The sequence below is a fragment of the Cinclus cinclus genome, chromosome 19 (assembly GCF_963662255.1).
Source record: "Cinclus cinclus chromosome 19, bCinCin1.1, whole genome shotgun sequence".
Taxonomy (NCBI): Eukaryota; Metazoa; Chordata; class Aves; order Passeriformes; family Cinclidae; genus Cinclus; species Cinclus cinclus.
This window is the reverse complement of record NC_085064.1, coordinates 4831882-4856763: the sequence shown is the minus strand read 5'-3', so window position 1 is coordinate 4856763 and position 24882 is coordinate 4831882. Positions and strand designations below refer to the sequence as shown.

The 24882-nt window shown below is 51.7% G+C and overlaps 1 protein-coding gene across 6 annotated transcripts; it reads left to right on the top strand.

Moving 5' to 3' along the window:
* The first annotated feature begins 536 nt into the window (after positions 1–536).
* Positions 537–18865, top strand: PLPP7 (phospholipid phosphatase 7 (inactive)). 6 transcript variants are annotated; one of them, XM_062505436.1, is made up of 5 exons: positions 537–953; positions 2647–2764; positions 3614–4587; positions 5279–5751; positions 18022–18865. In XM_062505436.1, the coding sequence occupies exons 4-5, from the start codon at positions 5301–5303 to the stop codon at positions 18384–18386; spliced, it is 816 nt and encodes a 271-aa protein (XP_062361420.1). In that variant the 5' UTR covers positions 537–953; positions 2647–2764; positions 3614–4587; positions 5279–5300; the 3' UTR covers positions 18387–18865. The 6 variants fall into 6 exon arrangements, 4 of the variants coding, with proteins under 4 accessions (XP_062361420.1, XP_062361418.1, XP_062361419.1 ...); XM_062505434.1 differs by having other exon boundaries at positions 537–2764; positions 5276–5751; XM_062505435.1 differs by lacking the exons at positions 537–953; positions 2647–2764 and having other exon boundaries at positions 3005–4587.
* Positions 18866–24882: the final 6017 nt, after the last annotated feature.

Genomic DNA, 24882 nt, shown 5'->3' with positions numbered 1-24882 from the left:
CCTCCGCCTCCCGGCTGCCGCAGGCTTCCTCTCCCGCAGTACATTCATGCACCCGGGGACGGCGCCGGTCCCGGGTCTCAGCCTCGCCGGGGGAGCTCGGGGGAGCGGGGGGGGGGCTCCGGCTCCGCTCGCCGCCGCGGCATCAGAAAGGCAACGGGGTCAAACTTTGCAGAAACTCGCTCGTAGCCCCTCGGTGCCCCCGGGCGTGCCCGGTCGCTGTTCCCGACTGCCCGGGCAGGGAGCGCCGCATGCCCGTGGTTCCAGCGGCACCGGCTGCGGGTCCGGGCTCCCCCGCAGCCCTGTCCTCCCTCCTTCGCCCAGTCCCATCCCTTCCCCTGTATTTCGCTTTTAAATTGCAGCTGTTGAGGCTAAACCTCCTTTGCAAAAAAAAAAAAAAAAAAAAAAAAAAAAGACAACAAGAAAAAAAAAACCCAGCATTTCCTCCCACACGTCCGTGAATTGTGGGTAATGTAGTTTTTTATTTTAGAAACGCCTTTCCTTCCCCCCCCCCCCCCCCCCCCCCCCGCTTTGTTATTATTATCTTTTAATTTCACTGCAATGTTTTTTTTCTTGGGTTTTGGGATTAAGATCTTCCTCTCCCGGCTGGAGCCTGCTGGGTAGATTTGTTGCCAACCAAAGGGCACCAGAGGGAATGGTCACCTTATTCGCAGAACACATAGCCCTAGGTTGGACGGGCTGTGATTCCAGCAAAGAATAGTGTAAAGCTCTCCGTAACAGCAGTGGGACTCGGGAGCACCTGGAACAGAGAGTGAGAAGCGTCTGAGGCAGCAGTGTCCTGTGGGAAAGTTGTAAACTTCTCTTACAAGCAGTTTGGGGAGTTCTGCTGCCAGCCGGTCCTGCTGGCTATCACTGTCGGAGGATCTGAGCACCAGGGGAGGTGAAAGGTGAAATGATTGGCTTTTCAGCAATAGCTGGTGGACATCAGGCATCGGGTGAGTGTGTCCTCTGTCACTTGTTTCTAAATAGGAAACCTGGAGTAATGAGAGGTAAAAATCTCTCTGCTGGTGCTGCTTGTGGTGTGGCACATCAGTGCAGAGCTACTGTAAATGTCTTTTAGTCCTTCCCACCCTGCACTCTCAGCAGGCTGGATTACCCCCTAGCAGGTAGGAGAGACCAGAGCTACCCGGTGATACTAACAAGTGAATGTCACAGGATGAGGGGAGGCAGATTTTCTCCTTTCCACCCACAGCAAGTGGAAAAAACCCACAGTTTATTGTCATGTTTTTCCTCCTCACGTGTTTCTGAAAGCATTGAGAAGAATTTTTTTTAAACTTCCCAGTTGCTGTGAAAGGCACAATTTAGTCACTAGTCCTGTGACAGAAACACTAAGAACTCGCTCAAGTTACAAGCCACTTACTATCATGTAGTACAAGGAAGAATGAAATTAGCATCTTCCGAATGAAATATCCAGCAGCCTCCAGAAGGTGCTGAAATCCTTTGACATTTCCAAGACTCTTTCACACTTTTCAAACAAGCTTGTCACAGTTTCCCAGAGCATCATGAATCTGGTGAAATCTGCATATTCTGCGACTCTAGTTTCACTGAAGTTTCAGCCAGGTCTTGCTTCAACTTGGCTGCGCTGGTCAACTAGGAAATTGCATTATCTCATTCTAATGAAATCAGCTTTTCATCTTCAGCTGGAGTTTTCCTTGGGTTTTGGTGTCTGTCTCCATCCCGCTGCTGTGAGTGATTAAGGCATTAGCACATCCCACCCATCTCTCTTGTTCGTCCCTAGAAGAATCCCATGCAGGGTTTGCTGGATGCATTTTTGCAAGTGCTGCTTCTTTGGCCAGCTGCTGACAGAGGTTGGGATGCACCAACACCGCCAGTGAATTGCAGAGAAAGGGGATGGGGCTCTCACTCCTGTCCCACCCACATTCCAGCTCGGTTTGCCTGGCCATGCTGGCCACTGACAGCAAGCCTGGCCACGGCAGTGCAGGGAATTGTAGCCACAGCCCCGGGGCCAGCAGCCCCGCGGGCGGGGTGGGCAGGACAGCCGGGAGCGCAGCCAGGGCTGAGCAGACTGGGCACAGGGAGCATGTCGGATTTGTCTGCCTGGGCGTTCTCCCAGGTGCTGGATGACCCCTGTGGATCATGTGTCAGGACTGGAATAGCCCCTGGAGCAGGGAGCCTGTCTGCAGGGATATTTATAAACCCCTGGGTTAGTGGCTGTTTTGCAGGATGGGGCTTGTCACGGCCTCAGTGGGATCAGGGATTTTTCCCTCCCGAGCTCAGTTTCTCCAGCTGGGACTGTCAATGACAGCCCACCTGGCTGCAGGACAGATCAGACAGTTTTCCTTTCCCACTCCACCATTGACAGGAGTTTTGCTGGTGCTGCATCCATCCCATACTGCCCTTCCTTCTCCAGCCCCTTCCTGCTCAGGACTGGTGTTGGAGCCTCACGGGGAGGCTGGGGCAGAGAAATTCCCTCATATCAGTGTCAGCAGAAGAGACAGGCACCAGATTAATTTCACTCCTAGGGCTTTCAAGGTATTTTTTAACCCATGACAGCTCCCGAGGAACATGTTAAGTTGTAGCTCAGCACCAGTCTGGGCAGGAGTGTCCCTGTTTCTGCAAGGTCCTGGCCACCAGTGCCTTTATCCCTCTGCCCACTGATATTTGCAGAGCCCCACAGAGCAGCAACCTTGCACAGAGTGGGAAAACCCGAGGCCATGCACTGGGAGGGTGATGGCTACAGCCAAGTGGAAGCAGTGCTGACGATTCTCTGCCTGGCCAGTGTCAGGTAGGCTGGGGTTTTCCACACGCTGGGCAGTGGGATGAGGGCAGGCAGGTAGGGATGGGATGCTGACTGCCCTGGCAGTATCAGCACAACCAGAGATCAGGCAGGAGCTGGTGGGTGTTGGTGATGTGGCAGCTCCTGTGTGATTCGAGGGCTGCCACAGCCCTTAAATGTGGTACCTGAGCCAGGAGAGGTTGTGCTTCATGGGCTGGGCAAGGGTGGCTGAGAGGGGAATGAGCTCTTCCTCCAGCTGGGATCATAGAATCACATGGTTTGGGTTGGAAGGGACCTTTAAAGGTCATTTAGTCCAACCCCCCAGCCACTGGCAGAGACACCTTCCACTATCCCAGGCTGCTCTAAGCCTTGTCCAACCTTGTCCTTGAAAACTTCCAGGGATGGGGAAGCTACAGTTTCTCTCAGCAACCTGTGCCAGGGTCTCAGCACCCTCATTTACAAAATATCTTCCCAATAGCCCATCTAACCCTGCTCTCTGTCAGTGTGAAGCCTGTCCTGTCACTCTATTTCCAGCTCTCCTGGAGCCCCTTTAGCTCCTGGAAGGGGCTCAGAGCTCTCCCTGGAGTCTTCTACTCTCCAGGCTGAACACCCCCAGCTCTCCCAGCCTGGCTCCAGAACAGAATTGCTTCAGTCCCTGGAGCATCTCCACTGCCTCCTGTGGACTCATTCCAAGGTCCATGTCCTTCCTGTGCTGGGGTCCCCACAGAGGCATGCAGTGCTCCAGATGGGGTCTCACCAGAGCAGAGCAAAGGGGCAGAATCACCTTCCTTTGATCAGGGATAAATTCCAGGAAAGTATGAATCAGAAATAAATTTATGTATATCATTTTTCCTTGAGGGAGGAAAATATGAAAAAAGCCCAGGAGTGAGGACTCCTCAGGACCTCAGACATTTGCTTGTCCAAGCACTGCTGCCACGTGGATGGACTGTCAGTCAGATGGGCACAGCTTGGATGCACTGAGGGAATTTTCAAAGCTATGTATAAAAGTGCAAAGAAAATGTAAAATTTGTGTTATTATCTTTGGAAACCAAAGAACCACATTTTATTTAGCATTTAAACTTCCCAGTGCAGTTTGGACAAGGCCTTTGAAAACATCTGGGTGCCCAATTCCCGGGGTTATCTGTGCAGCCACTGACCTCTGTAACTGGACAGTTGTGCAGACAAATGTCACTGTCACCAAGAGACGTGGCTGTTCTGCTCCTCAGTGTAATATCCATCTTCTCCAATTCTCCATCCACGGGGGATTTCCAGCCTATTTGCATAGGAGTAACCCTGTTCCTGGAGTCTGTGGGAGGTGTGGAGAGCCCACAGTGCAGGGAAGGTGATGGCAGTGCAGGTGACCTGGCTCAGGGAGCTACAGCTGGGCTGTCACCCTGCAGGCAGGACCAGCTGAGATGGATGGTGTCTCCCAGAGGTGCTGGAGGCTCAGATCCACCAGGAACTGTGGCGTGATGGATCAGACAGTGAGCTGGAGCTCCAGGCTCCCACGGGATGCTCCCAGGGGCTGCTCGGAGATGTCTCCGGGGGTTGTCCCCAGCTGCAGCGGGGAGCTGGGAGGTGACAGCAATGGAGCACAGCATGCGTGGCAGGAGGGACAGCAGGTATTCCCTGTCCTCCTCCTGCCCATGCTGCTGGGGACAGGACACCGGCCCGGCTGTCCCCTGCTTTTGTGCCGTGCTGGGGGACACGGCAGCGACACGTGCGGTATCGAGGCCACGCACAGCGCCGGGGCAGGAGGATGGGAATTCTTTAGCGGCTCCTTCCCGGCTGATCAGCGGGCAGGTGATGCTTCTCCTTCGTCCAGGAACGGGGTGAGTGATGGAAAGCGCTCCAGGGACAGGGAGGATGGGGTGAGTGGTGATGCAGAGGTATCTGTGCCAGGGGGAGGAGGGGGCTATTTAGGATGCTCAGGAAAGGGGGGGAGAAGTTGAAGAACAGATTAATTGGGAAGATTTTGGGGGAGAGCCCCTTGGGGGGAAGTGCCTGAGCAGCACCTGGTCTTGGTGCTGCAAAGCAAGGTGGCACAGCCCCCATGGGGTGCCCTGAGGAGGAGGAGGAGGATGCCATCATCTCTGGCTCTGACTCTGGTACTGAAGTGTGAATTGCAGCACAAAAAGAACTACGTTTCCCAGTTTCCCTTGCAGCCCAGGGGAATAAGCAATTGGAAGATTTAAATAGACCAGGCCAGAAGCAACCAACCTTTGGCACAATGATTTTCCCTCCTCTTCTTCATATCTATTGGCTGTCCAACCTTTTTCCCTGGCACTGGAGTGGCTGCCAAGCCTGGCATTAATTTTCTTTCCAAGCTTGCTAGGCCCATGAAGTAAACAGCCATGTGCATTCCTTACTCTATATTTAACAGCTGCAGTCTGTGCTGGGGGCAACTGCAACAGAGGGGAACCTTTGTAGCTTCCCAAATTCACAGCTTGTGAGGGTGGGAGTGGGGGAAGCTTTCTGCAGGGAGAAGAGGGATTTCTCTCCTTCCCGGTATTTGCAAAGCAGGTTGCGTTAAAGAGAGACTGCAATGCCAGCATCCCAGCCACGGTCCAGGGCCAGAGACAGGAACAACGTCCTCAACAGGGCTGAGTTCCTCTCCCTGAATCAGCCCTTGAAGGGGAACCAGGAGAGCAGGAGCTCCAGCAGGAAGCAGAGTGGTCAGGCCGGGGCAGCCGGTGCCCAGAACTGCAGCCCCAAGGAGCGGAGGCAGTCGCAGCAGCTGCCCGAGGAGGATTGCATGCAGCTCAACCCCTCCTTCAAGGGAATCGCCTTCAACTCGCTGCTGGCCATCGATATCTGCATGTCCAAGAGGCTGGGAGTGTGTGCCAACAGAGCCTCCTCCTGGGGAGGTGCCCGCTCCATGATCAACCTGCTGGGGATAACGGGGCACGGGATCCCCTGGATTGCAGGGACGCTCATCTGCCTGGTGAAGAGCAGCACGCTGGCTGGCCAGGAGGTCCTCATGAACCTGCTGCTAGGTGAGTGGCAATCCTCCCTCCCTGCAGGGAAAGCCCAGCCCTCTGTCACAAGGGACAGCAGCACTGGGACTCCTCCTCTGCCTGCTCCCAGCATCAGAAGTGGTCGGGAAGCAGGGAGTGACCTTTAGGGTAAATGCTGCACTTATTGGCCCTCTTAGTCCCAGGTGCTGCGGGTGATGGATGTCACAAGAAGTTGTCTAAGAGGGATGGAGCTGGGGACAGCCATGGAGCAGGGAGAGGCCCCTGGTCCTGCATGGGGCAGTCAGACCAAGGGAGTGTCCATGGTGGGAGGGTGGACACCAGCAAGTGATGTCTTTAATTTAATCTGTGGTCATCTGCCTTGGAGTTTGATAGGTGGAGAAAACACAAAGGTATTAGCCTTTAATATCTTGATCAATTCCTGAGGATGTTATTTCCATCCCCTTGCCACCTTCTTGACCAGACCCTGGCTCCACGTGACGGAGTCCTGCCACCTTCCCTGCTGCAGTTTGCTCTCACATCCTCCTTCCCTTGGGTACCTTTCTTGCTGCTGTCCCCATTTCCATGTGCTAATTTGACCCAGAGGCTGTGTAGACAGGCTGTGATGCCTCTGGCTCTCCTGCTAGTCCTTCCTTTCATGGTGGTGGTCAGTGTCCCTGTTTCTGGTGATTGAGATGTGTTGAAGGGTTTGGCTTCTCCACTGTGCAAGGCCCATTCCACCCTGATGTCCCACCAGTGACCAGGATGAGCTCTAGCTGTGACTTGCCTTAGATCCTGGCCCCAACTTGCCCAGGCCATGTATACTGAGGACCTTGCTCTTCTTGCTTTTCTGCCTTTGGCACAGGGTCCAGTTATCCTGTTTTTCCTTGTGACCAGTTACCCTCTCCTCTGGCTGTGACCCACCCTGGTGTTTCACCCTCCCTAAAAACTCAGTAATCCCACTTTTGGTTGGTAGGAGAAATTGAAAACTTTGGATTTAGACACTTTCTTCTCAGGGAGTGTTTTGAGGGGCCATAGGGACACTTTATTTCACAGGCACCACAGGAAAGGGACGTCCTGTCTGCAGGGGCTGACTTTGACGTGATACAGCTCAGCAACATGGCCCCAGGTTTTAGGGTTTTTTTTTTCACAAGTTCATCCTTCAGAGGGAGTGAAGACTGAGCTGGACTGGCTTGAAAAGCACAGTGGTAGCTGCCTTTTCTGCCCTGTGTCTTTGGAGGAGAGTGTCCTCGTGCTATGACATCTCATGGGGGGAGGCCGTGGCAGGGAAGAAGCCAGAATAGCAGCAGCGTGATGCAGAGCCCTCCAAGGTCAGCAGTTCTTGCAGGGGCTCCTCGGTGCACGGGGTCAGCCCCTCGCTGGGAAGACAGGATCCATTTAAAAGGGCACGAGGATGAAATAGGAGGTGACTAACAGCGACCAGCACTGTTTCCAGATGTCTCTTGACCCAAGAGCCTCTGTCGGGGTTGGAGCCTGAAAACCGACCGCTTTGACTCCAAAATATTTGAGGTCCTTGCAAAGAGCTAATGCTGCTTTTGGCTTAAAAACAAGGAGGGTTTTCTCACCTTTCTGTTGCCATTTGAGGAGGCCAAATGCAAAGCCACCTCGGGGTCATGCTTTAACTTTGTGGAGTGGTGGCTGGGAGGGCTCATCCCCGCATCACTCCCTACACCTCCAGGTATTCTGAACTCCAACGTAGTGCCCAGGGACAAGCTGGGGGTTCTGGAGTCTTGCACCCTTGCCTTGACACACTACTGCCACCACTTCTCTCCCCCTGCCAAGAAAGGAAATAGTTAATTGGTGTGAATTGGTCATTAGGTCTGGCAGCCTCCAAAGAGCTCCACTGCTCCCTCTGAAGACACAGAACTGACTGGTGGGACTGGCCAAGGTGCCCTCAGCCTCTCTTGTCAGAGCTTCTGCAGCAGGTCTTGTGTCACTCCACAGAGCAGATCTCTGCTGTGAGTGGCCTTGGGCTGATATTTAAGATTGCACTCAGAAACTGTGAATATCCAAGTAGCTGCTGCCGTGGTATCTGCACTGCTGGTGGAGACGGGGCCTGGCTGTGAGCCTGGGGCTGCTGGACCTCGACAGGTCCCAGGAAAAGTGGGGTCTTGTGTAGACAGGAAGGTCATGGCACTACTGCATCTGGTGTCCCTCTTGCTGCTACTTTCCTGTGGTTCAAATCCACCAGGATGTGGTGAAAAGCCCTCCTGGATAGGCACAGGTCAAAGGGAAGGGAACCTCCTGGTGCTTCCCTGCTGGAAGAGGGAAGCCAGGAGTTTGGGGTTGTGTGTGGCACCCCCTCCATACCTCCCCAGGCCCTCCTCCCTTCCCCAGGCTTGCTGAGGGTTTGATCCATCAAGCAGAATTTCTGATGCAGTCTCTGGGCAGGGAGCCAGCCCATCACAGAGCACTTGTTTAGGATTTGCAATCAGGCCTCCAAGGCGAGGAGACAGGAGACTACTGAAATGGGAATGGGAACCTGGCAGGAGCACCACTGCAGATGGAGGAGGAGCTCTCACCAGGGGCTTTGCCAACACATGTGGGAGCATTTCGGGTCAGGGGGTCTGACCCTGGGATGCTCCATCCATCCATCCATCCCCATTGCAGATGCTGATTAGCAACCCCAAGCAATGTTTTCCCTCCGTGTTTGTCATCTGTGATGGAATTTATTGATTCCCCTCCTCACAGTAATCTTTCCCTGCAAATGCCAAACAGCCAGAGAAGCACACAGCCTGTTACTGAAAAGATGGAAGAAACCAGATGTCTGTGCCCACTGTAAAATTCTCTCTGCCAGGACAAGCTTTCAGGAAGACTGTCTCAGCATCACCAGCCCTGGCTGAGCAAAAGTCAGAGAGAAGGTTCACAAGCCCTTGGCTAAATCAAGAAAATCATAACTCAGGAAATCCCCCAGTTATAAAATTCATTTTATTTGTCTGCCAGTGTTGGAATTTTTAGGACCATCCAAGCTTTTCTCTGCCATCACAAGGGTATCACGAAAACTAAGGTGCTTAAAAAATAATTTAAACTTTGCAATCGGGCTTGCAGGGGGAAAGCAGTTACAAAACTTTCAGTAAAATGTCCAGATCTGCTTCAGAACCAGACACAAATACCATGAAACCCCAGGGGCAGCAGTACCTCAGTTTTTGGTTCTGATCCATCTGGTGAGGATGTGGATCCAAATTTAGTGATTCATTGACTGTAAAGCCAGCAAAGAACATTTGGATCATCGATCTAACCCAGGGCAAAATACAGGCTGTAGCACATCCCTTAATTTATTCCTGTTCAATTTGTTAAGGGAAAAATCCCAAACACTCAATCTGATGCACAGTTACAAGTGAGGGTGAACTTGTCAGAGCCATTTCTGTATTACTGCAGTGGTAGGGATTCTCACAAGTGCTTTTAGCTGGACTCTTCCCTTCATTGCATCTCCATACCCTTCTCTCTCTAGCTCTTTCATCCAGCATCTCTTCCACCTTTCAGTATTTTGGATAGTGCTCAAGTAATTTCTTCACCTCCTATTCATTAAGCTAAACAGATTGACCTTGTTAAACTGATGGTCTTTGCAGATCCAGGCACCTTCTCACTGCAGTGGAGATGGAATGTGATCACTGGGGATGGAATATGGTTGCCCACCCAAAGTGAGGCCCCTCTTTTGTGTTTACAGCCAAACCACTGCTGTGTTTAGTTATTTGCCATCCAGTTGGGTGCCTTTGCTGTTGGGAGGTACCTGCTTGGGTCATCCTTGCACATAAAATGTTGTTTGTGCTTGGTTTGAAGTACCAGTAACTGGTTCTGCTGTGGTCATGGCTCTCTGGAGCAGGTAGGAGAGAAAGCTCTTGTGTTCTCTTTGCTTGCTGTCTCTGTGACACTGCTCCCAGTGCTCAGCCATCTCCAGCTGGCTCTGCATCCCGATTGGAGGGGCAGGATGGCTCTTTGATGCTGTCACTAAGCATTTATCCCATTAAGTACAGCACTGCCTCGGGGTGTGGATGTATCATCGAGCAGTGTCAGGCTGGGGATGGGTGAATGCCACAGGAGGAGGAAAGGAGGGGGCCCAGAGCTGCTTTTCCACTCCTGGAGGTCAGCACGGAGGAAGTTCTTGCTCTGTCCAGCCTTCTTCCTGAATACTAACATAATTACTCTGACCAGGAACCAAGCCACGATATTCTGAAGCACAGTCCCTGCAAACCCTCTAAGAAAGAAAATTATAAATACATATATATGGTCAGAACTCTGTGGTCCCATCCTGGCAGCTTCTAAGCAAGACCAGATTTGCAATAAATTGATGGATTAGGAAGGAAAGAGAGAAAGGAATGCCTTCACCAAGCCCCTGGAGACCCCAGTGACCCTGTTCTAACAATAAAGACGTGCTTCAGGTATTGTCGTGCTTCTCTTTGGAGGCTGTGCAATGAAAATCCAGACAGTACAGCCCATTGCTGGTAAAGGTCACAGGGTAGATGAAGTGCCCAGGCAGTACAGATGAGCTGATCCTGTCGAGCCTCAGGGCAGCCCAGACCCAGCAGAGAGCTGGGGAGCTGCACAGCAGATGGATCAGTCTGTAGGCAGCACAGCTTGCTCAGCCCAGAGCCCCAGAGAGGGTTTGGGGCCAGATGTGTCTATTTTTCCCCCTTTCATTCTTCCACTGCGAGAGCTGTGATTTTCTGAGCCAGGCAGGGCAGAGAATATTCCACCAGGGATGAGTAGAGCAGTTTGGGAGCTGGTGCCCTGCGGAACCATCCCTCCTTGGACAGCCTGGCACATGGAGGGGGCTCAGTCGCTGTCCCACTCCTCTCCCAGCCCTGCCAGTGCCCACCAAGGTCTCAGTGAGCCAGCAGCACATCTGCCCAGTGAGGTGGAAACATTTAAATGCCAAATAACCCATCGTGAGTGACCCATGGCAGGTGCCAGGCAGAGGGGACGACGCAGATGCCCACCCCCTGCATTCAGACACAGGTCCAGCCTGGCATTAAACGTTGCTCTCCATCACTCCAGGCTGCTCATCTGCCTCTGTTCTGCCCAGATACAGCAGCTGAACTCTGTGGTCTTTTGGTGGGTGCCGTGCTCAGCCTTCATCCCTTCACAGCTGATGAGCTCAGGCATCTCTGAGCAGCCAGCAATGCCCAGCTCTCTCTCCCTGCTTCCCTGCCCCCCCTTTCCTGCCTGCTACCTCTACAGGAATGTGTCCTGCTCTCTGCAGGGCAGGCTGCAGTGTCCCCTTGGATAAAGGACAGTCGGTGACAGGCTGGGACTCGTCTGGCTGTGGCTGGAGCAGGCACGGGGGCATTTCCAGGGACCTGCACGGTGTCCCCAGCAGACCCATGGTCTGATCAGCTCCTCGGTACCAGGCAGCACCGATTTGCTCAGGTCCTGGCCGGCTGCTGGGGATGCTGTGAGCCCTGCAGGCATCAGTGTGCAGCCCTTGGGGAATGTGCAGCGAGCTGGAATCCAAACCTCTCAGAGCAAACGGCGAAACGTTCCCGAGCCTGAATGCAGAGCAAAAGAGAAAAGAAGTGCGAGGGCTGTTGAATGGGAAGAGGGGGAATAAACATGGGAAATGAGTCATCCTTATGTCTGTCACTCCGGGAACAACTTCCCATTGCCCCTGCCTGTAGCTCAGAGGGGACAGTGGCTGCTTCACTCAGGCAGAGCTGGAGAAGCAGAGCCAGGCTCTGGCCCGAAGGGAGACCCCAGGAAATGGGTGAGTGTGTTTAACACGCCTGGACAGGAGCAGTGGCTGGGGAGAGGAGGGTGGGGGAGTGAGGTGAGCTGTTGGGAGGAGCAGCAGGCAGGGAGAGCCCATAGGGTCTCCTGCTCCGGGTCACGGTTGGTGGAGGATGGGGTGAGAAAGAAGGGGATCACATGAATTCTCCTTTTTTTTTTTTTTTTTTTTTTTTTTTTGAGGAAACCTCCATGTTTTAACCTGGAACAGAGAACCATTTCCATCTGTACAGGGATGCTGGCAGATGTACCTGATCTGGGTCCACACTGTGAGCTTGGAGACCCTCTGAGCATCACAGAATCAGACCCTCTTTTGAAATTTTATTTTTATTCTTTTCCAGTTTGCCTCTTTGGAAGCAGTGGGGTGTAACTCCAAGCTCAAACAGCAGTGAGGCTGAGCAAGGAGCCCAGCCTTTGTGAGCTGGACCATGCTGCTGGCCCTCAGCCCAAGGCACTTTTCTTCCTCTGGCTCATCCCATACAGTGCTGTTGGTGCTGGTGCGTCTGGTTCTGGGATGTGCTGATGGTACCTGTGCTGCTGCCATGGGGTACAGGAGCATTTCAAGCTGTCAGAGCCCTTCTGGGAGGCAGATGAGCCATCCTTGGGGCTGCTCAGCTCCTTTTCCCCAGCAGCACGATCCCTTTTCACTGTGCTCCCCCTCTTGCCTGCATCTCTCCCCAGTGAAGCAGCCCCACTCAGTATTTGATGCTGAGTACAGATTTCCCAGCTGCCAGGGCACAGTGTTTCCAAGAGGAGAACTCCAGGCAGCCTGTGTTTGCACTCAGGGCTGCTTCTAATCATCTAGAATATAGCAAATCTATTTTTAGTTGTTGTGGGTTTTTATTTTAATTAATTGCACAATTCTGCTTTCCACCATTTTATCACCTCCCCATGACCACTTACCCCACGCTGATGCTTGTTCAGCCAAAAAATAACCCTCCCCAAACACCAGAATGCCTGATTCATTGGCTCTTCAATGTGTCATGCCATCTGTGCTTTTTGTCAGCTCTTCCACCCAGTAGTGACACATTTGGGGAACAAAATGGAATGGAGGGGTTCATCTCCAGAGTGGACCTCTTCCAGCTGCTGCTGACTCCACTGGAGAGAGCGTGAAGATTCTTTTGAAACCTGCATCTTTCATTAATGTCAATGAAATAAGGCTGCAAACAGCTCATTTTCCAGGTCAGGGAGCCCAGTGCCTGCAGGAGGTTTGGGAAGTTCAGAAGGAGTAGGAGGGGGCACGTAAGTAAAAAGAAAAATGGGGGAAAAATATGAATTCTAATTATGGAGCTAAAGAAACTGTTTCCTTGGACTGGTGGCATTTGTCCAGAGTTCAGTATTGAGTGAGGGTGAGAAATCTGGGCAATACAGGACCTTCAAGGCCAGTCTTGGCCCTGCACGTGGCCTCACAGCTGCAGTGGGGAGCACATGCCACCTCCAGAGTGGTGGGTTTGAAGGCCAGGCAATGAGTAGTCACCAGCTTGGCTCTGCTCTGTGCACATCTTGTCTGAGGCACATCTGCTCCCCCACTGGGAGCCTCCTGAGCTCATGAAATGGGCTCACTTTTCATTCCTGAGTATTTACCTCCCTGTTTTCCTCTCCCCATATGCTCAGCCGTGGTTCTGGGAGGCTGAGTCCAGTTTGTGACTGTTTCTGATCCCAACCTGACAGGCTGGGCTCTGGAGAGCAGCCTTGTCTCATCCAAGCAGCCCCATGTGTGTGAAGTCACGTGGATCTACAGGAGCAGATGAGGCCAAGGACTTTTTTGGCTTTCCCCTCTTTCCTCCTCCCCCCCCCCCCCCCCCCCCCCCCCCCCGCCCCTAGAACTGCACCCAGGTTGTTTTTCAGCTGTGGTTGTGATATCATGTTTATATAAACATCCCAGCTGGAATCTGCCTCCATCCCTGGAGACACTGCCTGGGTCCAACCTGGAGCAGACTGTGTCCCCAGGGGTGCTCACACCATCCTCAGCCTCCTCCAGCCATAAGGGATGGCAGCAGAGGTGCCACCTCGGGGGCAGAAAGGACCTTATGGTGGCAGGGGACATCCAACTGTTTTGATTTATCTTAAATACAAGCTTTGGTGTTTGGTTTGGTTCTGCTGACCATGGTTCAGGTTTGTCCTTGTGCCCTGCCTGCACTGGGCTCCTCTCTGCTCACCTCTCTACTCCTAATGGGCTCCTAAGTTTTGGTGGTAGGAGCATAGCAGATAATTGTTTTCCTTTCCTCATTAACACATAAAAAATGCCTGTCCAAGGGGCTCACTTTCAGCTCATTTACTGTGCATCCATGCCAGATGTTGGCTTTTTACAATACCGAGGTGATCTCTGATGCTAAAATTGTCACAGGCAAGGCGAGACTTGCTCTTTGGTTTTGTGTTTTAAGGAAGTTTTAGATGTTAATGTAGGATTTGGGGATTGGATGGTTTTGCATTGGAAATCTGAAGGATTTTTTCCCTTAATACCAGGTCAACAGGGAAATTCCTGATATTTTTCAGAAAAATGTAAAAGGAGCAAGAATGGGCAAGAGCTAATCCTTCCTTTGCTCCTAAACTGAGCACTACCTGGATTTTACATCCAGTGATGCCTCTAGTTTAAACCCAGTGCTACCTGGCTCTGTGGAGAAAAAAGCATGATGAAAAAACCGCTTCATATTAAAATTTCTTGATCCTCTCATCTCAGCCTCAGTCAGATGGCACTCTGCCATCCCTGCTGTGCTTTTGACAGCCCTGAGGGTCCCCAGAGAGCAGCCAGTGCAGGCTGGTACATCAGCTGCAGGCTCCTTTCCATGGGCCCTCCTTGGGCTGTGTTTGCTCCAGCCAGGTCAGCCTGGAGGATTTGCAGGGCTCTGTACCAGCAAAAGTCAGAGCCAAGGTGGTGCTGCTCATTTGCAGGTGCAAGGCTCAGGGGCTTGGGGTTCAAGAGCAGGAACAGTCCCCAGTGCAGGGACACCCACCTGCAGCTGGAGCACTGAGGGGACCCGTGATAAAGTTAACCCTTTACCTGCCTGATGCTGTGCCCACCCAAGGAGGGAGGGTTTGATGTGCATTAAGGGGAGGAAGAAAGTGAGCCAAGGTCCAGGCAGGTATGTAGGTCATGGGATTGCAAAGGAATAGGGCCAGGGATGGGGCTGCTGGGCAATGGCACTGCCTGTATCTGTTCCTGAAGGATGGGCAATGGCACTGCCTGTATCTGCTCCTGAAGGATGGGCAATGGCACTGCCTGTATCTGCTCCTGAAGGATGGGCAATGGCACTGCCTGTATCTGCTCCTGAAGGATGGGCAATGGCACTGCCTGTATCTGCTCCTGAAGGATGGGCAATGGCACTGCCTGTATCTGCTCCTGAAGGATGGGCAATGGCACTGCCTGTATCTGCTCCTGAAGGATGGGCAATGGCACTGCCTGTATCTGCTCCTGAAGGATGGGCAATGGCACTGTCTGTATCTGCTCCTGAAGGATGGGCAATGGCACTGCCTGTATCTGCTCCTGAAGGATGGGCCCTGCTGATTTTCCCAGGAGAGGGAAAGGGAACAGCAGAGACCCAGCTCTGGGAGAGGGCACTGGGACCCTCCACACTTCAGGGCTGGCTGCTGGGGCTGTTTCATGAAGAAATCTCCATGAAAGGAATGGAAAGTGCAAGGGGAAGTGACAGAAGAAGCACCAGACAGAAGGATTTTTGGTGGTGGTTTTTTTTTTTTTCTTTTAATTGTAAATTAACCCCCAGTTTTAATGCTGTCATGCCTTCCAATCTGGAAATGTGGGCAAACGAGGCTTTTTGCTTTCTGTGCATCTTTTGACAAAAATCAAAGCTAGCAGTACTGAAGGCCCATTTATTCATCTTCTGAATGAAAGGATTATTAGAACTGCTCTTTGGCTTGTTCTCCATGCCCTGAACACCTCCATGTACACATGCTTGCGTGCCTCAAGTTGCTCTGACATCACCTTTGACCATAAAAAAAATATTGCCAGTGCAAAATACTGGCAGGCAATGGTGAACACCACACATTGCTAAAGCATATGGCTCTTGTACTACTGATCTGTGCTACTGGTCCATGGACAGGTTTGGTGGGGAATGATCTCTAGGGAATTTATTGAACATGATGGAGGAGACACTGGGATCTATTGAGGTACCCAGACTCATTCTGGAGCCCTGGCTGGGCTTCTCAGCAATGCAATAGGTGCTGACTTCAGCAGAGCAGCTCAGGCCAGAATCTTCTCTTGGCAGCACTGGTGCATCATCTCTCTGAGGCTTCTGGGTTCCTGAGAATTTGATGAGTCTGGGTTCCTGAGAGAGCATCGTGGAGCTTCAGTTTCACACAGTTCTCGTCCAGGGTGAGATGGGACTGGTGGGAAATGCAGCTGGTGAGCTCTGCAAATCATCTCCTGAAGCACTTTACTGGATCAGGGTTGAGGGGGGGCCACTTAGCAGGGTGAAGAGTAGGGCTGGGGGTGATATAGGAAGCCCAGCATGAGCAGAGCCCTGCATAGCACGGCAGCCCTGTAATGGTCAGCCAGACCTGGCTGACAACATTTGACTTTAACAGGGAGCCAGGGTGAGTGGCTGCTCCAGGGCTCCACAGCCTGTGTCTGAAATCTCTTCCTCCCTTTCTTCCCCCAAAACCCCTGATGGCCCAGTCAAAAAAAAAAAAAAAAAAAAAAAAATCAGCAAATTGCAGACTACCACTGTGCTGAGTTTGGGAGTCCTGGTGGGCTGTAGACCTCCCCCTGCTCTCTCCCTGCCTGCCAGTCACATCCAGCAGGAGCTGGGCAGTCCCTGGTTGTCCATGTCCTCCTAAACCCATTGCTACTTCTCCAGGCACAGTGATGTGACCGACCTCCTTGCAGCCCCTTGCCACCTGCAGCCTCGATACCTTTGTTCAGGTGCCACCCATGAACCTTTGCTCTGTGTCAATCTCCTGCTGTTTGTGTCTAGTCTGGATTCCTGCTACTGTCCATGCCAGGGAGGAGCTGGTACCCAGATCTTTTCCTGTGCTCCATCTGCCCTCCACAGCTCTGAGACCCCAGGGCATGCATGACATGTTGGGCAGAAAGTCCAGGGAAGTCCTGCTGTCCTACTTGCCTATGCAAGATGCCCTGAGACAAGGGAGAAAAGCAGTCTCCCATAAGGAGAGGGTTTGGCCAGGATAAATACCAGCCCCTTCCCAAAGCAGTGGGGGTGGCACATGGGGAAGGTGGGTGAGCAGAGCTGCCTTGACAGCTCTTCATTTCCCAGCTCCTGCAGGTGCTGAGCAGGCAGGTGGAGCTGCCTCCCATGTGCTGTCTCATTTCCCATCCCCACCACCACAGCACTCCCATCCATGCTCCTGAAACCTTGTCAGCTCTCAAGGAATGGTCTTTACCAGAGCTTGGGAACCAAACAGCTGGCCCCTGGCATTCCTGCCAAGGGAGCAGGCTGTGCTCGTGATGGCAGATATGGCCTTGTCATTTCTGCAGGGAGCTGAAATCAGCACTCTGACTAATTAGGAGGGTTGTGGAAAAGCAGATGAGTGGATTAAAGAGAAATAAAATTGATGCTGGGAAATAGGAATGACAATACCTGTCGGCTGGGACGAAGCAGGTGGGCTGAAGAGGAGTGTGATGTAGATAAGTGCTGATGAGTTTCACTCCTGATGCTGTTAAGGAGGAAAGGTGGTTTGGTGTAGAGACCTTCAGCTGCAGGTGCCTGTGCCATCACCAGCCTGGGTTTGCTGGGGCTGGGAGGTGTGGTACCCCCAAAGCATTTGCACAGGGAAGGGGCTGTGTGCCGTGACTCGCAGGGAGAAAGGCACAGGGAGCAAGAGGTGAGCAGAAACAAATGGCTTGTGGGTGTTTGATGCTTTGGCAAAGGAAGAAGGATGGGTGGGGGATATCTAGGAGGATGTCGCCCACCTCCAACACACAGTGGTGCTGTTTCTAACACAGGAGCCCATTTTTCTTTATTCTGTGGCCTTCCCCTTGGCTCACTGGATCCTAGTGCTCCTTTCTTAGTGAAATCTGTCAGCATGGCGCAAAATCTGTCAGCATGCTGTGATCCCCTGGCTGGTCTGGGCAGGAGGAGGTGGTGGGCTTGGGAGAAGACAAGGGACTACTCTATGAAGTGCTGTGGGACATGTGGGGCACCTTTCCTCCAGCAGACTGCTCACTGCAGCCTGGTCACCCTGACACAGAGCCCCAGGCAGGGACCTTCCTGTATGAGGTTTCGAAAGCACAAAGTGGAGGCAGCAACAGGAGCACCCAGAATGGTGGTTTGAGGGCCAGAAAGTTTCAATTTTAGCTTTGCCAGTTGCTTTCTTCCTCCCCAGGTGGGTTGTTGGCCTCTGTGGTTTGGGTTCTCTGTCACACGGTAACAGCGATATTTGTCTCCTATGTGTGGGCAAACTGGGAGAGTTAATCAACATTTGGGTGGTGACCTGAGGATGGGGAAGTTGTGTGCAGCTGCACCATGGACATCTGTCCGGAACCAAACCCAAATTTTTATTTAAAGACAATGATAACCCTTTAATGTTATACCTTGAAAATTACCCTCAACTCTTCCATCTCTCACGGTTCCCTCTCTGTCCTCTGTTTTGTAGCCCTGCTCCTGGATATCATGATTGTGGCAGGTTTGCAGAAGCTGGCCAAGCGGAAGGGTCCATACGACATCAACCCTGGCCTCCTGGACTACCTGACCATGGACACCTACGCCTTTCCTGCCGGGCACGCCAGCCGGGTGGCCATGCTCTCCAAGTTCTTCCTCAACCACCTGGTCCTGGCCATCCCCCTGCGCATCCTGCTGGTCCTCTGGGCCCTCTGCGTGGGCTTTTCCCGTGTCATGATCGGACGGCACCACATCACAGATGTTCTCTCTGGCTTTGTTTTTGGATACCTGCAGTTCAGGCTGGTGGAGTTGATATGGATGTCTTCCAACACGTGTCAGATGTTGATATCCATCTGGTGAACGTGGAGGACTTGGAAACTAGAAGATACTTTGAGAGTCCCCCCCGTCCCAGTATTTTCTACATGTTGTTTGTTGGAAGCAGTTGTAACTTCCATGAGTAGTGGTGTTTTTTAATGTCGCTTCCCCACCTTCAAAAAAAAAAGTTTCTTGTAATGGATTGGGTTTTAGCGATCAAGGGCCATACCTGTGTTTGGCCATATTCTCAAGCTGTGTTTGGACAGCAGCCTAATTAAGCTTTACAAGTGAGAGAAACGAGCTCCATGTCTGCCTTCTTTAGGTGGTTCACATTGGCACCTTGATATGTCCTCAGGATGGGCAGTGCCTGAGAGCTTCCTGAGAACACATTAGTGAACTTTTTAGAGGATAAATTATTTTGGACACAGTGCTTTTTTTTTCTTTTTGTAAGCCCTGCAGTTGTGTCTTGTACAGAGTCAGGACACTGCTGGCGCTTTACAGATAATAAATAATCATAAAAATCCTGCCCTGTTTGGTTCTTATCATGAGGGAGGGGAGAAAACAAGTCCATGTGGCATTGAGATATACATTCAGCATGGAGCAGGTCCTGCAGTCGTGCTGCCCAAGGGAATGCAAACTTTTGCTTTGGGTTGGGTGTGCCTAGATGGGTGCTCAGGACACTGAAGGAAAATCTGCTCTTGAGGGTGTGTGAGGAGTTTTTGGTGTGGTAAGGGACACCAGATGCCCTGACGTGGTGATGTTTCTTTCCATTATTGACAAGTGGCCTCCTTGAAGCCTGGTGGATCCTTATCCAGGTGATGGCCATGCTCAAAGTGCCATCTCTGAAATGGTTCTCCCCTAGCAACTGCCATAAGAAAATTCCATATTTTGGACAGAATGAGCCAGTTCTCTGTGGTTTAGCTGTTCTAGAAGACAGTTTGTTGTTTGGCAGGTGATGGATATTATTAGACATAGCACCTTCCCTGACTGGATGAATCCTGCAGAATGGAGGGATCCTGTCATCCCTGTCCTCCTCAGGATCCCAGTGAGCAAAATACACCTGGCTTGCAAGGCCAGGGAGGAGTCAGCTGGGTCCTGTGCTGTCATCTCTCCCTGCACATTGGGAAGCCTCTTCCTACAGGGGCTGGTGAGAAGAAGACATTCAGCTAATGACTGTTGCAAGCTGCTGACATTTGTTGCTCTCTGATGATTAATATGAGAAGAAGCTAAACAGAAAATCTATCCCTGGCGTGCGTCTCCAGCTGGGATGTCAGCGCAGAGCCCTGGGAGCTGCTGGCTTCCCGTGCTGCCGTGGTAAGGAGGGCACCCGTGTCCTTCAAACACAAGGCTCCCACGGAGCTCACAGATGAGCTGTCCCCTGGGAAGGGTTGTCACAGGGCGTGTTGAGGAAAGGGAAGAGCTCAGGGCTGTCCCTGGAGGCTGGTGCAGCAGCAGGCAGAGCAGCGGGGGTGGCGGGCACTGTCCTGCTTCCCTCCTGCTGCTGCATGTGGGAGCAGGGATGTGCTACACTCCCGTCAGGGCTTTCCTTTGCCAGTCTCCTTCTCCTGCAAAGATTTCTGTGAAGAGGTGAGCTGTGGTGCTTTTTCTTCCTTCCAGGCATTATTGCATGTGGCAGAGTTTATCCTCATCCCTAGCAAGGATGGCAGCACGTTCTGAGCTCTGACTGTGGGTGATGCACCAATGTGTAGCTGGAGATGACAGGCTCCTGAAGGGGCAGGGAGCAGGGGATGCATTTTCTCCCATGGCTCTGTGGGAAACTCTCACCTTGTAGCTCCAGAATTTACTGAACCTTTGCAAATAGATTGGATGATTCTACAGCCTCACCAGATCCAAGTTTCCTTACACTTGTGTTGCCTTCTTTTGGTATATCCAGGGTGGCAGAATGGCTTTGTAGGAGTTGCTCCTGATCTTTGCTGGTGTAGTCAGGAGAGCATGGCCTGGAGAAGCTGCCAGGGTGGGTTAGGTCAGCTGAGCTGGTCTCATCTCAGCACATGGTTGCAAAGCAAGGCAGGAGAGCAGTGAGAGGTGAGCTGGGCCGATTCCCAGGTAAGTTGGATTCACAGGCTGGGGCTTTCTCCCACACAGAGTTTATTCCTCCTCAGCCCCCCTGCAGCCTGTGACCCCTCTCTCCCACAGTACTTTAGTGCCCAGAGCAATGGAAGGGAAGGTTTTGGGAGACCCCCACAAGATGAGGGTAGATTTGAGCAGAGAGGGACCAGGAAGGGCCTGGCAGAGCCTTGCCTCAGCCATGGCTGCCGTCCCAGAAAGCCATGACATTCCTGAACCCTCTCTCCTTGCCTGCCACACTGAAGGTACCGCTCAGAAACAGCCAGCATCGCTGTGGAAAAAAGCAGCTTCTGTCTCTATAGCAACAGCAAGGGATGGTGGGTGCTGTGTCCCCTGTCCCTGGGAGCTGGAGGAGACACTGGGGCTGCTCTGTGCAGATGCTTACCATGGCAATGTGGAGAGACAGAAGGCCAAATGGTTTGAGCTCCTTTAAGATTGTCCAGAAGTGTGCTTTGCCTGAACATTCAGATCCCCAAATTCAGCCATACAGGGCTTAGCCTGTGAGGCTTGGGAGGAGTGATCCTTCCAAGCCAAGACTTGTTCAACCAGAAGGAATGAAGAACTCCTGACCATGGCATCTTCTGCCTTTCAGTTTGTCTAACTCATTAATTAAGAAAATGGCCAGGAGGAGACAAGTGCAGTGTGTGGGTTGGGGACTGCTGCCATCAGCACTCCATGGTCCCGCTGGGAGATCCTAGGCTGCTGTAATGATGATTTCGTGTGTGATCCTGCAGGGGACAGTAAAAGGCCCCTCCTCCCCTCACCCTAATGCTGATTATGCTCGCTCAGCAGCAAAAAGAGATTTTAATTTATTAAAAAAAAAAAAAAGTGCCAGGGCAAGTAGCAAATCTGGATTATTTCTTTGGGCATATGTGGCAATCACGCCTGGGGTGTTCAGTTCTCCTCTCCTCAACCTAAGCTGGTATTTTTTTTCCTGACAAGCTGTTTTGTACATTTGTGGCTGGGGCTGTGCTGAAATGAAAGCGGGACAAATCCTTTCCCACATCAGGGCTGTGCTGCCCTCTCTGCCATGGCAGGTCCTCTCTGTCTCCCAGGAAGGGATGACTCGAGGTCCCTGTCCTTCCCAGGATGAGGCAGCTGGCAGGGAGGGACCTGCAGGAGATGGTGGAGGGTGGGTTGGCAGATTTGAGGATTGTGGGGAGAATTAGAAAGGCTGTCACACAAGGTCTCATAACAGTAGCACAGGTGTGGCTCTAGTTCATCCCAGGCTGGGTTTTCTTGGGCAATCACACTACTTTTCTTTGGTCAGGATGTTTCTAAGGGGGGTGAAGAGACACATGGGTTTATCTGGCTCCCCGGAGCTCAGTGCAGCAGCCCCAGCTCTTGTCACACCCCTGACACTGCTCCCTGCAGCACCAAGACATACAGAATGTCCCTGGCAGCCACAAAGTCACTTTTGAAGCTCTAAGGTTTCATTCCAGTTAGGGGGAATCACATACATGGTTTTCAGTTGAGATTTTTAATTAAAGTGATAATTAACCATATAATTTCCAGGCTAAAAGTTTAATGTATTGGACAAAGCCTAAGGAAATGGAATGGTGCCCTACCTTCACACTAACATATTCCAGAGGATGCTGCAACACGAAAGATACATGAACACAGATGATGCTTTTTCTGTGCTTTTGGTCACCTGGACAAGATATGTGCCCAGTTCTTGCCTCAGCACACTGGACTTCAAGCAGAGACATGGGCATGGAGGCTGCAAGGTGGGAGCAGGTGACCAAAGAGGTGTTTTTCTCTGGTGTTGACCCAAGTGCCTGGCTGATGTGCCTATGTCTGCATACAGTGCTTGATTTAGGGGTGATGCTGGGGCTCTGCCCCCCAGACAGGCAGGGATGAGGTTGTTTCATTCCGTGCCTAGCTGGGACTCGGAGCAGCAAAGATCTCTGTGCTCGTTGGTTCCCCAGGACACAGGAGTCAAAGCGGATTAAAGGTTCCTCGGCTGATCACATTTATTTCATTATTTGAGTGAAATCCCTTGTAAATACCGTCTCCCTCCCTTTTCTTTTTATAAAAATAGAAGGCACGAAAGAATTGGAGATTTAGGCAAAGTTAATCACAGGAGTCGGTTGAAATCCATTAACCTCACACAGCCTGAGCGAGGCTGATCCCTGCTGGAACCCTGCTGCTGAAAAGAGATGCTGAATGCCCTGGGGGGCACATCCTGCCGAAGAAGAGCTTTCCCTGGAAAATACCTGGTTCTTAGCAGGCTGGGTGGTATTACAGCCTTTGTTCACAGTCTGGCCATGATGAAGTGCTAATTGCAGTGTTGGAACAAATTGGCTGAAGCTCCCAGGAGGCTCCAGAGCTCTGGGTGAGCGGGATCACATGTGGGAACCCTGCAGCAGATGTTGCTGGCCAGCCTGGGGCTCAGGGCCATTGGAAATATCACTGCTCTTCCCTTTAGCCTGTGGTTCCTCTGAGCTTCTCTGGAGGATGGGGCTTGGGCTTTACACAGGGATCTATCCCAGTTTCTCTAACAAATTTCAAACAGTTGCGGCTGGTTTCCATTCCCCAGAAACTGCCCTGAGTCCCCATCCCTCCAATATCCCCAAGCCCTTGGGACTGTCTCTGACTTCCTCTCTTCTCCCAGGACCAGCAGTTTTGTGCAAGACCATCAGTGCTGGTAAGCCAGACCTGCAGAAATTAATTAAATGAAAGGCAATGGGAACAGAAGCTGAGAGCTAAAATGATGGATGTTCACGACGGATGCCCAAAGTGCTCTGGGCATTCGGTGATGTTTGCTTCCAGCCAAGGAGCCGTGCAATAGCTAAACACACTCAATGCAGTGGCGATTAAGGAATCAGCCTCTGGTATCTGGGTGTGGTGCCCTCTCTCCATTTGCACATTTGGAGCTGCCAGCACTGGTTTGTCATGGATTACTTCTCCTGGCTGTGGAGGGGTTTATTTGCTTTAAATCCTAAACCTTGAGTTGTGTATTAATAGCATGGTAATGCATTGCTTTTGTGTCCAGCACAAACCAGGGGTTATATAAAATACAGATTAATGGGAATCAGCAAAATACAGGAGCATGTGGAGAGATGCTATGAGGATGCTTTGGAAGGGGAGGTAGGAGGGAGGTGGCAGTTCCAGAGGGTAGAGAAGGTGTCTGAGTGGGTTCAGAGCACTTCCTGGCAGAATTTACTCCAGTAATTGTTCTGCAGCCCCCAATTCAGGCCATTTCCTGAACCAGCATGTCTGCGATCATGGGTCTTTTGTCCCTGGCTGATAATAAGAAGGTAGAAAGGGGATCTGGGAATTTTAATGGAAATTGCTGCTTTCTGCCTTTTTTTTTTTTTTCCTCCTAGCTTATATGCATCATTTCTACAACTGCAAAAATAGCAAACATGGTACAGGCAGGAAGATGAATGAACAAGCAGTTGTCCAAAGGAAAGGCACATCTTTCACTAGGGGTAAATGAACCTCAATTCCCAACATGGCTTGTTTCTCCTCTCCCATCACAAAAAAGCAAGGTGAATCTTGGGTCAAGAAAGGCTGCGAATTCTCAGAAGCTCCTTTCTGCCCTTGCAGTGATCAGTGGACATCAGTGCTGGTTTTCAGGTACCCCATGCACAACCCAGAACAGCAGTTCCTCAGTTTTTGGGTAGAAAAGCTCCCTCTTGCAGACTCCTCAACCCAGAAAAATTCAAGATGTGCTGAAGGGGCAGCAGGGATGCTGATCCAAGTCCCTCCTGCTGCTATTCCTCAGAGCAGGGACAGGGCAGGAGAGAAGGAAAGCAACAGGTTTTTGGGCACCTGCCTCTGATGTGACCTTCCCTGGGAGAGCATGACCTCAGCAGCTCTGCCCTCTCCACGGGAAGATGACTCCCACCCCGAGAGGAAGGCACAGCTGGACTCCAACCATCAATCACGTTCCACCGGGAAGGGCTTGTATGGGCTGTGGGATTCCTGGTGGGGTGACTTTTTTTCAAAGCCTCCTGCAATAACAGCAACCGTTGCTCAGCTTCCTTTCTAGATAACCTTTTTCCTGCTGCCCAACATGCTTATCTGCTGCAGACAGACTGGCAAGATGAACCGGAAAGCCGATACCTTATCTCCCCCTCTCAAGGAGCCTATTTAAGTGCTGGAATGTGTTGAGATGGTTAATGATTGTTAAAATCCAAGTGAAGAACATGGACCTAAGGACAGGTCCTGCTGGGAGGGGGCACTTAGTCAAAAAGGAGGCTTTCCAGACTCTTCTATCTTTTATCTGCCAGAAGATGCATCACCTAAAATGTAAAATATTCATTTAAAACTAAAAGGTATAGACTGGATTTCTGGCTAATCTGGAGGTTACCACTGCAGGCTGCTCCCATCTCAGTAGGTTTGCTGTGTCCCTTGGATATGGTTTTATCTGTCTCAGTTTACTCGCTGCAGGAAATACACTGCTGTGGGTCTGCCCTGAAAGGGATGCAGTGTGTGATTCCTCACT